Source organism: Sardina pilchardus, chromosome 3 (genome assembly GCF_963854185.1).
Source record: "Sardina pilchardus chromosome 3, fSarPil1.1, whole genome shotgun sequence".
Classification (NCBI taxonomy): domain Eukaryota; kingdom Metazoa; phylum Chordata; class Actinopteri; order Clupeiformes; family Clupeidae; genus Sardina; species Sardina pilchardus.
In genome coordinates this window covers 30,768,335-30,783,565 of record NC_084996.1, presented here as the reverse complement: position 1 = coordinate 30,783,565, position 15,231 = coordinate 30,768,335, and the positions used below count along the sequence as shown (strand labels likewise).

The 15,231-nt window shown below is 38.8% G+C and overlaps 4 protein-coding genes across 6 annotated transcripts in view; 3 read left to right on the top strand and 1 right to left on the bottom strand.

The window, feature by feature from the left end:
* Window positions 1-2,698, top strand: part of kank2 (KN motif and ankyrin repeat domains 2) — a 25,816-nt gene extending 23,118 nt beyond the window's left edge. For all 3 annotated transcript variants that reach the window (XM_062532815.1, XM_062532813.1, XM_062532814.1), the window contains exon 14: window positions 393-2,698. In XM_062532815.1, coding sequence (XP_062388799.1) covers window positions 393-449 — 57 coding nt within the window. In that variant the 3' untranslated portion in view covers window positions 450-2,698. The remainder of the gene's footprint in view (window positions 1-392) is intronic.
* A 2,655-nt stretch (window positions 2,699-5,353) lies between these two features.
* Window positions 5,354-6,147, top strand: LOC134076229 (hemoglobin subunit alpha-2-like). The gene is made up of 3 exons (XM_062531229.1): window positions 5,354-5,526; window positions 5,630-5,837; window positions 5,937-6,147. The coding sequence occupies exons 1-3, from the start codon at window positions 5,432-5,434 to the stop codon at window positions 6,063-6,065; spliced, it is 432 nt and encodes a 143-aa protein (XP_062387213.1). The 5' UTR covers window positions 5,354-5,431; the 3' UTR covers window positions 6,066-6,147.
* A 3,434-nt stretch (window positions 6,148-9,581) lies between these two features.
* On the top strand, window positions 9,582-10,326 carry LOC134076228 (hemoglobin embryonic subunit alpha-like). The gene is made up of 3 exons (XM_062531228.1): window positions 9,582-9,714; window positions 9,817-10,024; window positions 10,150-10,326. The coding sequence occupies exons 1-3, from the start codon at window positions 9,620-9,622 to the stop codon at window positions 10,276-10,278; spliced, it is 432 nt and encodes a 143-aa protein (XP_062387212.1). The 5' UTR covers window positions 9,582-9,619; the 3' UTR covers window positions 10,279-10,326.
* Window positions 10,327-12,132: 1,806 nt separating this feature from the next.
* LOC134077295 (hemoglobin subunit beta-2) lies at window positions 12,133-12,954 on the bottom strand. The gene is made up of 3 exons (XM_062532811.1): window positions 12,820-12,954; window positions 12,460-12,682; window positions 12,133-12,364 (listed from the first exon to the last, which is right to left on the bottom strand). The coding sequence occupies exons 1-3, from the start codon at window positions 12,909-12,911 to the stop codon at window positions 12,236-12,238; spliced, it is 444 nt and encodes a 147-aa protein (XP_062388795.1). The 5' UTR covers window positions 12,912-12,954; the 3' UTR covers window positions 12,133-12,235.
* Window positions 12,955-15,231: the final 2,277 nt, after the last annotated feature.

The following is a 15,231-nucleotide window of genomic DNA, read 5'->3' as shown; positions in this document are numbered from 1 at the left end:
TATGTGCACGCAATCACACACACACACACACACACACTCACACACACACAGACACACACACATACACATGCCAGTACAACCACACACACATACACAAATGCACATGCAGGTACACACACAATCACACACACACACACACACAAACACACACACGTGTCGTGTGCATACAAATACACAATTGCATACAAATGCACGTACACACACACACACACGCATACACATGTGCACACATATACGTGTGTGCATACAAAACACAGAATTGCACACAAATGCACGTACACACACATGCATAAACATGTGCGCACACACATCCATAATTCAGGATTTAGCTAAGTCCTGTTTTTCTCTTGACTGTTATGCTGTCTTTTCTTACGGTGTTCATTCGTCCCCAGGTGTCGCCAAAGTCCCCACTGTTGGGCTCCTCTCCCCCTGCTGGTGAAATGAAGTAATGACAGATGATAATGGATTCGTGTATTTAACACAACTTCCACCACCATTTCCTCAAGCATTCCACCACAATTTTATGTGTCTGAACGTGTGTGCACATACACATCTGAGTGTGTCTGCTTTCAAACACAACTCAGAAAGGGTGTGTGTGTGTGTGTGTGTGTGTGTGTGTGTGAGTGTGTGTCTGTATGCGTGTGCGTGTGTTTATGCGTGAGTGTGTACATACCCCTGTGTTTAAATGTGCAATTTTGAATACCCACATTTCTCATGTGTGTGTCTGTGTGCACACATCATATAGTATGTTTGATATTGTGTTGTCTATAGGGCCTATATTATGGAAATGTGCGCACATATGCAAGAAAACACTTGACATAACTCACATACGTTTTTTTTTTGAAGAAACACATCATTTTTGTCTGTGGTGTCGAGGTTAGCTCTCATTTTCTCAGATGTGTTGTTTTGTTTGGATAGGACATGAGCTAAGCCATTAGGTTGTGTTTGTTTGTAGCAGCAGTAGCAGTCACACATGACGGAATCCATTCTCACAAGCTATTCAGCAATATTAGTGCACAAACTTATACCTGTTTAACATCCACCTCAGAGTGGAGTAGGAGTCTTTCATAAGCATTAGACTAATGCATTTTACACCGCTGTAGTCCATATTTCATTTGTAAAATCATTTATTTGTATCAACCAATATGTTTAATTGAAAGTTTTTCAGTCACGTGGATGTTTTTCCATACGAAAGCATCAGTTATTTCAGTGAACTGTCAGGGAGATCCTGTTTAGTTGTCGAAACCGACATCAAAGTGTCCTTTTTTTAATGCAACTGCCTTGGGTGAACACAGTGGTTCCACTGCATCCAAACTTACTCAGATGAACGAATATGACCAGCCATTTCAGCACAATCACAGCATGTCTCCAGATAGGACCTTTATTTCTAATGCTTCATTTGTACTATTTTGATAACATTTTAAGCCATTTTGAAAAAAGCGCTACAATGTTAACAGCAACAACACTCTACTCAAGTCCTCTCCGATCTTACTGAATTGCAGTACACTATGCTTTTATTGAATGAACAACCTCAAAGAATTGCCATAGTGTGACGTTAGAACAATAGTCCATCTGCAAATGCAGCTGAACCAGATGCCGCTGTCATAGTAAGAGATGGGGACCAGAGTGGTGTTTTCAATGCCATGCACCTAGATCCTCTTTTTTCAATCATTGTTTAGCGTTTAACTATCACAAACTCCCTTGGATACTACGGTGTGAAACGTGTTGGAAATGGTCTTTCCAAAGATGAATGTGGTATTTGTGTTTCTGATCAAAAATGATAGATGATAAAGGTGAAAGAGAAACTTGATTTAGGGAATGAACCCCTATTGACTATTGAAGAGACTTATTCATCTGCCACTGACAAGTCCTTGACAATTAATTTAGGTACTAGAGTATGAGGTAAAGCTATTGGCATGAGGTTGTTTTTTTTTTGCGGGATGACTTCGTGATGGATGGTGATTTGAGGACGGGTCGAGTTGTTTGGTACTTTGGCCTTTCTGGGCTTCCATGCACTCTTAGGGAAAAAAGGTGCTATATAGAACCATATTGCATGCTTCATATGGCACCCCTAAATGATTCTTTAAACCAATTTGAAGGGTCCATCAAAGGAACCCCTAAGGGTTCTTTAAAGCCTGCATGGTTCTATGTAGCACCCCCAAGAACCCTTTTTTTAAAGAGTGCGTGTATTGGCAGCTCACGGGTCACCGAGGAGACAAGACGTGCAGGAACCAGAATGTGTAATCAAAGCCTAAGAAACAAACATTATGAAGTACGTGATAGTCCGAAGGAGAGTGAAGTACCAAAAAAAAAAATGGAATAATATATCATCAGACCGTGAAGAAAATGAGCAAACAAACATTAGAGAGAATCGTTATTTAGGATGACAGACATTGTTGGAAGCCCTCTGGCAACAGAGATTTAGAGAAAGGTGTAGAGAAAGGAAAATTGTGTCTAGGTTTTTTGTTAACACACCTAGATTTTTTTCACATACCTTTATATTTTGGACTAATTGGGTTTTGTATCATTTTTTCTACATGTTTCTTGTATTTACCTTTATATCTTTATATCAGTAATATTTCTTCACTATTCTGTATGTCTGTATACGTCATATTTGCCTTGTTCTATACCCATATGTACTCACTTTGTATGTTTTGTTTGGTTTTTATGTTTTTGAAAATAAACCTAGACCTTTAGACGCCTTGTGTGGATAGCTTTAAAACTTTAAAACATCAATCTGCCACTAACTCAGTGGTTGGGTTATTCCCCTCTCATGCTCATTCTCTCCCAGCAGATGGCGCTCTTTGACATAACTGGTGCAGCCAACTCTGGCCAAACTACAGTTTGACATCTTGATTGCACAAGCATGGTCAGCAGGTGGCGCCAACGTATTAGTAATTGTATGTTATGGGAAACATAGGCATGTCAAATAGTTAAATGTCAGGGAAAGGTTTTTGTTTTTGTGTGTCATTTGTTTCAAAAAGTGAGACATATAATCTGTAGTCACATAAATCTAGATTCATTACACGTGACATTAAATGGTTCAGGCCTTTTTCGTCAAATCTTGATTATTCTGATATCGATGATTATGTTTACAGCTCATGGAAATCAAAAATCCACCGCAATGGTTTTAATCTCTTTTTTTGTATTATTTTTAATTGGACGCACCTCTATAGGCCTAAGTTTTAATAATTCGACCACAAAACGTAGGCAAGAAATATTGGAATAAAACAATGTCACTAGCGACAATAAATAATAGCTTAACAGGATGTAAAGGTCAACGGGTGGGTCTTATTCTTGAAAAAGATACATTTAAAAATAATTTTAAAAAAATCAAATCAAGACGAGGACGTCTGGCCACTCGTCATTAGTATTCATGGGCCTACACTTAAACCACATGATTATCAGTATTTTGCTATACACTATTATTGACCACGCTCCCTGGGCCGTGAAATGGTGTTTTCTAAAAACGACAGGAAATGTGTGCCTACCATCCATTTCAACAAGGGCGGGCACCAGACAAAACATCGAGATTAGGTGCCCACCTCAAAGTATGTTTCTCAGTGATTGTCTCCGTCTTATCAGCTGTTGTTGGATGGAACAAGTTGTAGGCCAAGATCATCTGTCACTGACGTATACTGTAACTCTGCCAAACCTCACGATCTTCTTGCAAAAAATAACTACACATTTTCATCCATTAGCCTACAATAAATATTTTCTATGGACATCTACAGCCTGAATACACTGATGCATTGGGTTTTCTATATTTGGTACAGGCTACAGGTATAGATATTGGTATTTAATACAGGTATTTAGATCAATTAAAATAACCCCATATCAACACATACCCTTCACCATACCAAAAGATTGGCATGAGTTCGCCTATTAACTGGTTTGAATTGCATTGAGCTCAATGAGAATGAAGGTTATTTTAATTCCAAAAGCCAAGGGACTTTATCAGTGTGTATAGTGTCCTGGATACATGAAATAACTGGCATTTAAAAAATAAAACAAACAAAATTCTGCTAGCTTCTATGGGAATATGGGAACACATAGGGTTAACATAGGCGTTCCAATACTTATGACCCCTGTATTTTAAGGAAAATATTTATTTATTTACAATACATTATTCATTCACAAACAAAATTGGTGTCCTTAAAGTTTGGATATTTCCTCTCTTTTTTTCATTTAAGGCATTAAGATCAATTTCCAAAACAATATTTTATATTGTTAACTTTAGCATGTGTTGTTCCAATACTTCTGGAGGGGACTGTACTGTCTTACTTTGGCCCCTTAAAAAACAGTTGTAGCCCATGAATAGCCTAGCCTATATTTATGTAGGATTTTTAACTAGGTTGACAATATTAAATTAGGCCGAATTAAACCGTGATCTTAGTGCAAACCTTTCTCATTAAGGCGGGACATGGATCGATTGGCAGCTGGCCAGTGCAGCGTAATGGTCAAGAGGGTGGACTGACTGGCAAGGGCTTACATTTGGGCGAGGCGAATGTGATTGAAAGTTCGTGCTTTAATTAGACCTAATCCAAGCTGCATTGCTAGCCATTGTGGTCACTTATCATTGGGACAAGAGAGCTATTCCATCAATCAAGCCAAAGGCAAGTGCTGTCTTATTTTAATGAGTGTGCCAAAGTTATTTTGAGGTTGCCATAGCCTACTTTATTGATTTTGTTCAGAGGGCAACATCAAACAATTAACTAAGTTCAAACCATCCAGGCTATGTTGTTTAAATGTAGGTTTCATCCTCCAATTTCTATTTACATAATATTATTGTTTTTCTCTCGATATTCAGTTTAATGACTTTCAATCAAATTCCTGTAGCCTAGATTGCGCTTTTAAATCGAACTAAATCCTCTAGGCCTACTTATTCCTTTGCCTATTTCACGACATACAGTAGGCTATTCACTTTTTGTCATTTTGGACTATTTTTCTACTATTATGTCATGTTATGTCATGTTATGTCATGTAATGTTAATAGCTTAAATGTTAGGCTACTTTATTGCTGTAGCCTATGTCGCTTTGGATAAACGAGTCTGACTCTGCCAAATTAATAATTGTAGGCTAGCCTACATGTAAACTGCATGCATGCCAATCAAACTTTTTTTCTGCTCAAAAAAGAAACCCCAGCTTCCTTCATAGGTCTGGTTCGTTTTGTAGTATTCCTATTTTGTAGGACTTGCAGCCTAGTCTGTATGATATATTGAATTATGTATGCATTTACAACATGATAGGCTATCACTGGCAATAGGGTCTTCATCCTACAACAGCGAGCTATTGTTGGTTTCACCCAATAGAATGCATTTGGAGGTGGAGTCTCAAAACACTGCCATCACATGAGGACAATATAAGGGCCCTTGTGCCACCATGTCTTTACAGTTCTTTTGTCTAGTTCAACAACGACAAGACGTTCAAGATGAGCCTCTCAACCAAAGACAAAGCTCTGGTGAAGTCTTTCTTCAGCAAAATCGCACCGAAGGCGGAGGACATCGGTGATCAGGCGTTGTCCAGGTATAGACCTACACACTATTTTGATCAGAAATCACTGACGAATGCCATCGAATTTATAGGCTCGTATGTATTCATAGTCATTTTTTCCTAATTTTACTTTCAGGACCCTCTTCGTCTATCCTCAGACGAAGACTTACTTCTCCCACTGGAAAGACCTGAGCCCTGGATCTGCCCCTATCCGGAAGCATGGCATGACTGTCATGTCTGGCTATATGCAGGCTGTTGACAAAATTGATGACCTCTTGGCCGGCCTGCTAGAACTGAGCGAGCTGCATGCCTTCACACTGCGTGTGGATCCTGCCAACTTTAAGGTAGCTATGTGACTTTTAAAGTCTGGACTACTTCTCTTAGACTTAGACCTGTTTGTATTTGAAAACATTATTAATAGTAATATTGCAACCTTTCGACAGATCATAACCCACAATGTACTTGTGGTGATGGCGATGTACTTTCCCGATGACTTCACCCCCGAAGTGCATGTGGCTGTCGACAAATTCCTCACCAAGGTTAACCTGGCTCTGTCCGAGAAGTATCGCTAATGCGGAGACTGAAGAACGGCATACCTCAATCGAACCCGTCTTTGGTTCGACTTAATTTGAGCAATTAATAAATCAATGGAAAAAGTCAGATCATGTGTCATGCATTTTCTTGGGTGTAGCCTATTCGGAAGTATTGTTTGACCTTACTCTAAGTGACTTTACCTGCGCGGTGCGCATGATGTGTAGCCTTATTATTATGGTACAGACAACAATTTTTTGTGATTAGTCAGAATGCTTAGTGTGACCTGTTCAAACAACACAAAATAAGACATAGCCTACCATATGGACGAGTGAGATTATTGGTGACGCTACGATTCAGTGGATACAATAAAATGTGAAGAATTAAAATAGTTAAGATTGTTAAAACTGACGGTGTGGTATGAAGTAATGACCAGAGAAACACCGTTAAACTAGCTTTAAGTAGTTGGCATCTTCACCAATGCATTTTGTTACAGTTAAGCTACAAGTCTGATGTTTTCTCTTCCACACTCCCCTGAGAAGGTGCTTGGTGGTCAATGCACCCTGTGGCGCAAACTAGCTTTTCAAATAAAATGAATGTAAGCCTTACATGTGAATAAGGATGCCAACACGCAAAATAGTATAGCTACTGCATGCCTAGTGACAATAAAAGTCATTCATTCATTCATTCATTCATTCATTCATTCATTCCTTAATTCATTCATTCATTCATTCATTCATTCATTCATTCATTCATCCATTCATCCATTCATCCATCCATCCATCCATCCATCCATTCATTCATTCATTACCTGGACCTGAACCTGCATCATTTTTTATTTCAAATAGAATAGGACGGTCTGAACTAATTTGATACTCTATATGCCAACTTCTTATATACTATATCGTCACCTTCCTAAGACAATGGCATAAAAAAATTGAATTTTTTTTTTTTTTCTTCTTAGATCATTCAATATTTAGTGTTCTGAAAATCCTGAAAAACGATTTATGCCATTATTTTAGGAAGACGATATGCGAGTTTCATTTCAAAACCAAGGTCCTCACAGTTTTCAGTGACATGCATTCTCACTTTGGCATGCTACTGTACTTTTCAAAGACAATACCATTCAGACTGGAACAGGCTCCTTGAGAGGTGAAGTATTAATGCAAATTACATCGTTGCCGGTGCTATATTGAAATTGTTACAACATGGAGAGAATTGGTGTAACGTCGATACGTGATGTTCAGCACATCATCTTCCTGCACTGCTAGGGACTGATATAACTTGTTTGGTGGATGAATGACAAAGAAGTTTCCTTTGTCTCTGGAGTGTTTTTCTCCTGTCTCCGTCTTCTGCCTCTCACCTATAATGTCCTTTACAAGGTGTAAACCAGATGACAAGTGTAGACCTAATGTAATGCAGTCCATGTCATCTGAGACCTTTCATCTTGGACAGCTATTTTCCGGATTGACTCATGCAATGTCAGAATGTCTGAACTCCTTTCTCAACACAATGGCACGATAAGGTAAGTACATGGACAGATTGCATGTGTTTAAACTTTAAGGTGAAAATTTAACGATATGACCAGTTCAAATAGTCTAATGCCTTAACAGCTTCAGTCAGAAGTTTTTGTCAGGGAAAGTTGTAGTTATGGGAAATGTATGGGACCTTCACATATTTTTTTTTTAACACAGCCAATATTCTTGGGTCTTATGGATCCACTATATCATTTGGCTTTTAAATCAATACAGCCATAACGATTTATGTAAATAAATCAGACGTTTACTTCAACTCAATGATATAGACATCATATTTGCCATTTACCCCTGTGAAAGCACATTTATTTATGATCATAGGAACATTTTCGGGCTTTTTTTGTGAGAAAACGAGGAAATTCTATTGTACAAAAGATTAAAAAAAAAATAATAATAAATAAAAAGGAACAAGCCTTTTGGTTATTATTGGTGCTTATTTCTCAGAACTTAATCAGAAAGGGTTAAAGTCATTGCAATAATGTAAACATTTTGTAACGTTGTGTGGGAATAGCAAGACAACATTCCCGTACACACACCTACACTCAGACACGCACACATACACACAGAGACGCACAGACACACACAGACGCACAGACGCGCACATTACACACGCGCGCTCGCATGCACGCACGCACGCACACTCGCACACACGCACACGCACAGAGCAGGCCCAGGACACAGTTAATACACGTCATGCAATTATTACATTCGGGTCCATTAGACCCGAACACCTCATATGTAGCCTATTATAGCATATGCGTAGGGAGGTGCCGTGTGCAGTCACTGAAAATAAGTTATTTTTTATGTTCTTTACAGAAAATGAACCAAGGCCAACCTAATGAATAGCATCTTTTTCTTTTTTGTATGTGGTACATTTTAATTAAGTAAATAAAGTATTGTGATGTATCACATTTAAGTATATTTCAGGCATCATCTTTAACACTTTTTGATTTGAGAACATTTCGGACCGGTGAGTCCTAATGTGGGGCACCTATGCTTGAGTGGGTTGGGGTCTTCCCCGGACTAATGAATGCCAGTGAATATGGGGAAGCCAAAGCTGTATGGTCTTGTGATCAAAACTGAATATGGATTTAATGTCTTGTCTCATATTGTAGCCTAATAGCCTAAAGGCCACTCCAAGTCCGAAAAGCACCCTACCTGGACTTGAACAATTACAGGGTTTCATAGCGCTCACATTTGTTGTTGTTGTTTTAAATACAAAATGAAGGATCGTCGGTCCCTAAATATTACCTTTAGGTAAGCTAATAAAGTAGCCTATAACATATCGATCATGCGGGCGACCATGTGCCATTATCTAAACGCAACAGTGGTTCCACCCAAACAAGTCGCTCATTCGATAACCAAATGTTTTAGTGATACCAATGTAAAAACAGCCTACAACGCCTTTTTATATTCATGCATAAATACTGCAATGTCCGCTGATAAAGCAAATCATTTTAATTGCACTATGCGTCTCTGATTTCTTATACTGTAGGTCACACGTCTAATCAGTGTTAGCCTATGCTTCATGGAATTTTAAATGAATTCATAATCAAGTTAATTTAATTTAAATTTTAAGTCATGTTTTGTCTTTCATTTTTCTTCAAGATTTGTCTAACAAGTTAATTAAGATTACTTATTGAATTTAGGAAAACCTGTGTGAAAACATTCGTGATTGTCCTCAAGTGACTTGTCCTTAAGCGACACTTGTCCCGATTTAATTTTCGATAAAAACTTCAAAAACACTGCAGTGTCAGTGTTGGATTTTTGTGGTTTTGAAATCTAGTGCAATATTGCCATATAGACTGAACTTGATTAATTTGTAGGCATTTTGCCTTTTCCATGCGCAAGATACCAGGGCTATTACGTGTTGTCAAAAACAGACTATTACATATCGCAGTTGTTGGCCAGAGGTCAAGTTGGCATCTTGCCAGGTGAGAGGTGGGTCTTGGGTGTGCCCACAAAGTGATTCGGCGTGGCCTTTAAAAGGGCCGAATCGTCGCCTGGACATGCCACTGGATTCAAAGCGTGTAAAGTCTTAATTCCAGGAAAGAAACAACATGAGTCTAACATCCAAGGACAAGGCGACAGTCAAAGCCTTTTGGGCTAAGATCGCTAGTAAATCTGAGGAGATCGGGGGAGATGCCCTGAACAGGTAATTTCTTCTTTTTGATTTAAAAAATACACTTAAAATATCTACTTGTGTTTGCAATGTGTGCTCCTGCAAAGTTTTTCTAAACAGCATATGACTGGACAGGATGCTGGTGGTCTACCCTCAAACCAAGACGTACTTCGCCCACTGGGATGACCTGAGCCAGGGCTCTGCCCCCGTGATGAAGCATGGCAAGACTGTCATGGGCGGTGTTGGCTTTGCAGTCGGTCAGATCGATGACCTTACTGCTGGACTTCTTACACTCAGTGAACTGCATGCTTTCCAGCTGCGTATTGATCCAGCCAACTTCAAGGTATAGCACTTAACGTTTGTCCTGTGTTTTAAAAACTAAATTATTTAATGAATTCGTGTATTATTGTTTATTTCTCTGACAGTAACGGTAACAATAGTATCTTATTTGACTCCTTTCTCTCCCAGCTCCTTTCTCACTGCATCCTTGTGGTGTTGGCCATCAAGTACCCTAAAGAGTTCTCCCCAGAAGTCCACGTGTCCATGGATAAGTTCCTCAGTGCCTTGGCAATTGCTTTGGCCGAAAAATACCGATAAGTCGGCTGGCCATCCTTTCAACAGACGACTGAAAGTGTTCACGTGTAAACTGTCTGTCTGAATAATAAAATAAAATTACAGCAATGGTATGATGCGGTGTTTTTCTCTTCATTTACCATATCACAGACACAGTGATGGAATTGTATAGGCCTATCTTTGCTCAGCACCAGCTTATGCACAATTACATTTGATTGAAAAACGATTACATCAGAGTTGAAAGTTAGGCTATACATTATTTTGTATATGCGGATATATCCCTTAGATCATTGTTTGCAATTATGTATTCGTGAAAGTCGGCCTATACCCTTAACAATTTCTCAGTTATTCACCCATGTTTTATTGCAAATATGCATGGTAATATAGCAATTACCCTGAGATGCAACTGATGTTTTTAGCTGCGGTAGCATCCATTACACCAGTCAAGTCAAGTCAAGTCAAGTCAAGTCAAGTTTATTTATATAGCGCATTTCACACAGAGGTCATTCAATGTGCTTTACATAAACAAAAAACAAACAGTAATAGCAGATAAAAGCATAGATGAGCAAAGAGTAATAATAATAGTCAAAGTAATAATAATGAAACAAAAAAAAGAGAGAAAGCAATAAAGAATAATTAACTATATAAAAGACTTAAGGTGGAATAACTAGAAGACAGGTCTGTTTTTACCAGATAGACTTTGGCAGAGTCTAATTTAGCAAACCAGTGATAGTGATCCTTCTCAGTATCATTACCAGTAGGCCTATCATTACGCACAAAATGTTTATTTTATTTTTAAATAAAGCGTAAAGCGTAGTGGTTAAGGAGATGGGTTAGCATACAGTAGCCTGAAAAGTTGTGGGCTCAATTCCCGGCTTCCCCCGCTGTGACATAGAGCAAGACCTATGAGTTAACCCTGAGTTGTTCTGGGGACAATGTAGGCCCTTGTAGGCTAATAGAATTGAGAGTCACTTTGGATGAAACGTGTCTGATGTAAATGATGATCATTCATTTAGTTAATTAGTGAGATAATTAATTTGTTTGTTTATGTTGTCAATTTAAATGTTTCTGGATTTCATTTCATCAATGTGCTTTATTGCTGAATAATAACAGTGAATTATTGTATTCATTTTGAGAAATTTTATGGAGAACAGATAATTTAATTGTAGGATCAACCAATACAGAACGAAATTATTTATACACTATGTATGCACTTGCTTAACTCTGATTCCTTTCTACATTTCACACATTTATGTTTAGTATGACATCTGATAAAATGTATTCAATCCAATTAAGCAATACGTGGTATTTATCAAAGCTACACTCAGTTGCTTTATTAGGTTAAACACTACTAGAAAAAATAGTACTTTCATGCAAATTGTAATATTGAGCGTTTCCTTACGCTGGTATATTAAGCGTTTCCTTACGCATGGTTTAAACATTTAGTAAATTGCAGGTTAAATCTAAATTTGCCAATAGGTTCGTCTAGGTTCACCCAAGCTGTGGTTTTGTAATTGAACCGTATTTGATAGCCTAGTGCATGGTTGTGACCATTACATTTCAATACATACGGCTATATTGAGACGAAAAGCTTCGTGTTTAACTCAGTTTAACAGCAAAAAGCATTTTCTGAACAAAGTTTAATCAGAACCTCATGTTTAAAGTGTTATGTTTCCACATAAACAGGGCATTGTGAGGAGAATGAGGTCATGAAACTATTTTGAGATAGGCTACACAGCTGATTTAAAAATTCAGACAAGCCTAGAACACGAGACCAAACCCAAAGTAGGTCTAAGCATCCACATAAGGTGTGTGATGATGTCTTTACATATTTTGTGCTTTTCTATGAGCAAAATCATTAGATGAGACAACTTGAAATAATTTTGCGGACACTTTTATTTGCGCAACGTCGTATACACATCTGCAAAAACACAGAAAGCATCAGATGGTGATTTGCTCTCTTGCTGGAGGTGTACAGTCTCTAGTGGTACTGTCTGCCAAGGGAGGTCACCACGACGGCCAGGAACTTCTGGAATGCGGCCTGGACATCAGCGGTAAACGCAGCTCCCATTTGTGCAGCAACAACAATACTCAGGCAATCAGCCAACAGCTGTAGGAGAAGATAGAGACATAATATAAATCGATGTGCTATTTGTTTAGTTTGTAAACAACATACATTATATGTGTGGTCAAAACTGAACGCACCCTGAAGTTGTCGGGATCCACGTGCAGTTTCTCGGAGTGCAGGACGCTCAACTCAGCGTAGGTCTCTTTGATGTTGTCCATGTTCTTGACGGCTCTGTCCAGTCCATGCAGCACCACCTTGCCATGGTTGGCGACCATTGGGTTTCCCATGATGGCGGCAGCATTGTACAGGTTTCCAAAGTTGCCAAAGTACCGCTGCGTCCATGGGTACACGACAAGACACCTGGTGGGAATAATGAATGTTGTTATAGATTGTTATGTTGTTATGTAAAAACATATATATATATGAGAGTCTTTCCATGTAGCCTATCTTAGACAAGTAAAACTGTCTAAAGTGCGCACATCGTACATCACGTTTACCTGGCAAGGGATTTGGGGCCCACGACGTCATAGTCCATCTTAGAAAAGATGTCCTGGATGGTGCTGCGTTCGAAATCAGTCCAGTCAACCATATTTGCGATAAATGAGACTTTTGCACGATCTAGATGTGAAGGTAACCAGATCTGTGTGTAGAGGGAGCGTTTGCGAGTCATTTAAATACGTCGCATTACTCCTCCCAATCGTAAACGATTGGGCGTAATATGTGTGGGCAGGGTTTTAGAGAGGCCCGCAGATTTTGCGTTGATATGAACCGCTTCTAAATATGCATCGATCCATGTCCCATTTTCTAATTAAGTAGGCGTAATCAAAGCTTATCAGCTATAGCAAATGTGCTACAGCTTGCACTCAAATGAAAGTTCGCACCAACGCGTCAACGACATCATTACTATACTTAACTAAAAAAAAAAGAATCTTTCTGCTGTTGGTGAGCAGCAGTTAAGGATTTAATTTCCCTTGAAGCCTGGACTATACAAATGAATGAGATGTATTCATTATTTTTCTATAGGCCTATTGATTTGAATTACTTTGTGTTACACATGAGCTTTGAGTGTAAAATCCAATACGGCTTAAATGGTGAATTGTATTTCAAAAGAAGTGAAAAATGAACAAAGTTGCATATATCTGTTAGCTAAATAGATACCAAGATTGGCAGCAATTGGACCTCTCCAAAAACAAACTCTGAACCAACATACTCCTAAATCCTAACCCTTGCTTATTCCTCTGGAAATTATGGAAACACAGTAGTATTACAGTAGACGTATAGGCATTTTTTTTTACAATAATGTTTTACACTTTTTTTTAAAACTGTTTTGAAAACCAGGTAGCCTACCTCCCGCATTGAGATAGCAGGCACTTTGGAAAGAGTGCACATTGTTTTGACCTGCATGTGGCCTCTGTTTTAGCTCAGGTTGCTTGGCCTCAGACACCTTTTAAGACTTTTTATATATATAATCCCCCCCCCCCCCCCCCCCTGTAGCCTAAGTCTAATATCCTTGAAATTAATAAATCTGTCTGTGCGAACGTCTAGGGAGTTGGTAGTGCTTATTACTGTAACATTCCAGAAACTGGTGAACTAATCCGTTTTGGGATGGTCTGTGTGTGAGTGAGTGTGTGTCACTCTGCGTTGTCTCAGCTCACCGCACTGTGGCAGGAATAAGTCTACCTCACGAAATACAACAAGACGCGGAACCCTCCAAATGTGCTGAAATGATAGTAAGGTGGTCTTTTGATGCCCCCTACTGTTCAGTTATAGTACTGGAGAGAATAAACAGGCCAATGCACTGTCAACACAGTCGACAACAGATGGCGCTCAAACTCTTTTTCTTTTTCTTTTTTTTAAAGAAAAAAGAAAACCATGTCCTGCGGTTGTGTTCAGAAAGAAAAATATGGCTGATGACAGATGATTTAGAAAGAAAAAATGGAAGCAAAGCTGTTAAACCATATTTTTACTAATGGGTATGCACATTAACTGGCTGATCAGTGAAAAGGCAAAAACAGTTTAGTAATTAAATTCAAGATCATAACTTGTTATAAACTCATTGCTATTTTATTGCAGCTCATTGATGCAAGGTTGATTAAGTACACTCTTGAAAAAAGGTGATAGAACCCAAAATTATTCTATTGCATGCTTACTGTAATATAGCACCCCTAAATTGTTTAAAACCATTTTGAAGGGTCCATCAAAGGAACCCCCAAGGTACCTGCATGATTCTATATAGAACCCCAAGAACCCTTTTTGAAAGAGTGTAGGCTACTACCACCAGGTGGCGTTTTTTACAATTAATTACAGTAAGAACAGTTTTGATAACAGGGCCCACTGCACACAATTACAGCTTTCCCACTATTCCTAAAACACAAAACTCCATTGTCTGAACTAAATTCTCTATTGCCTGAGCACATCTCACAAACAGATCCCTCCTTTTGGAAAAATCTTAAACAGTTGGTCTATAAAACACAAGTTGCAGATCTGTAGGCCTACATCTAGCATAACGTAACAGACTGACGAAGATGTATGCTAATCGAAACGTTAGACTGCTGCTGTGCACCTTTGCATTACAATAAACATAAAACACAATTTGCAGATCTCATAGATCTTTTTTGCAAAACACATTCTGATGCACTTGTGATGCATAATGCCCTTGTATAAGTATATATACTTTTTTGATCCTGTGAGGGAAATTTAGTCTCTGCATTTAACCCAATTTACATGTAGACGAATTAGTGAACACACAATGAGGTGAATCACACACTAACCCAGAGCAGTGAGCTGCCTGCCCAACCAGCGGCACTCGGGGAGCAGTGAGGGGTTAGGTGCCTTGCTCAAGGGCACTTCAGCTGTGGTTGGGTATTGGGGATCGGGGATCGAACCAGCAACCCTCTGGGTACAAGCTC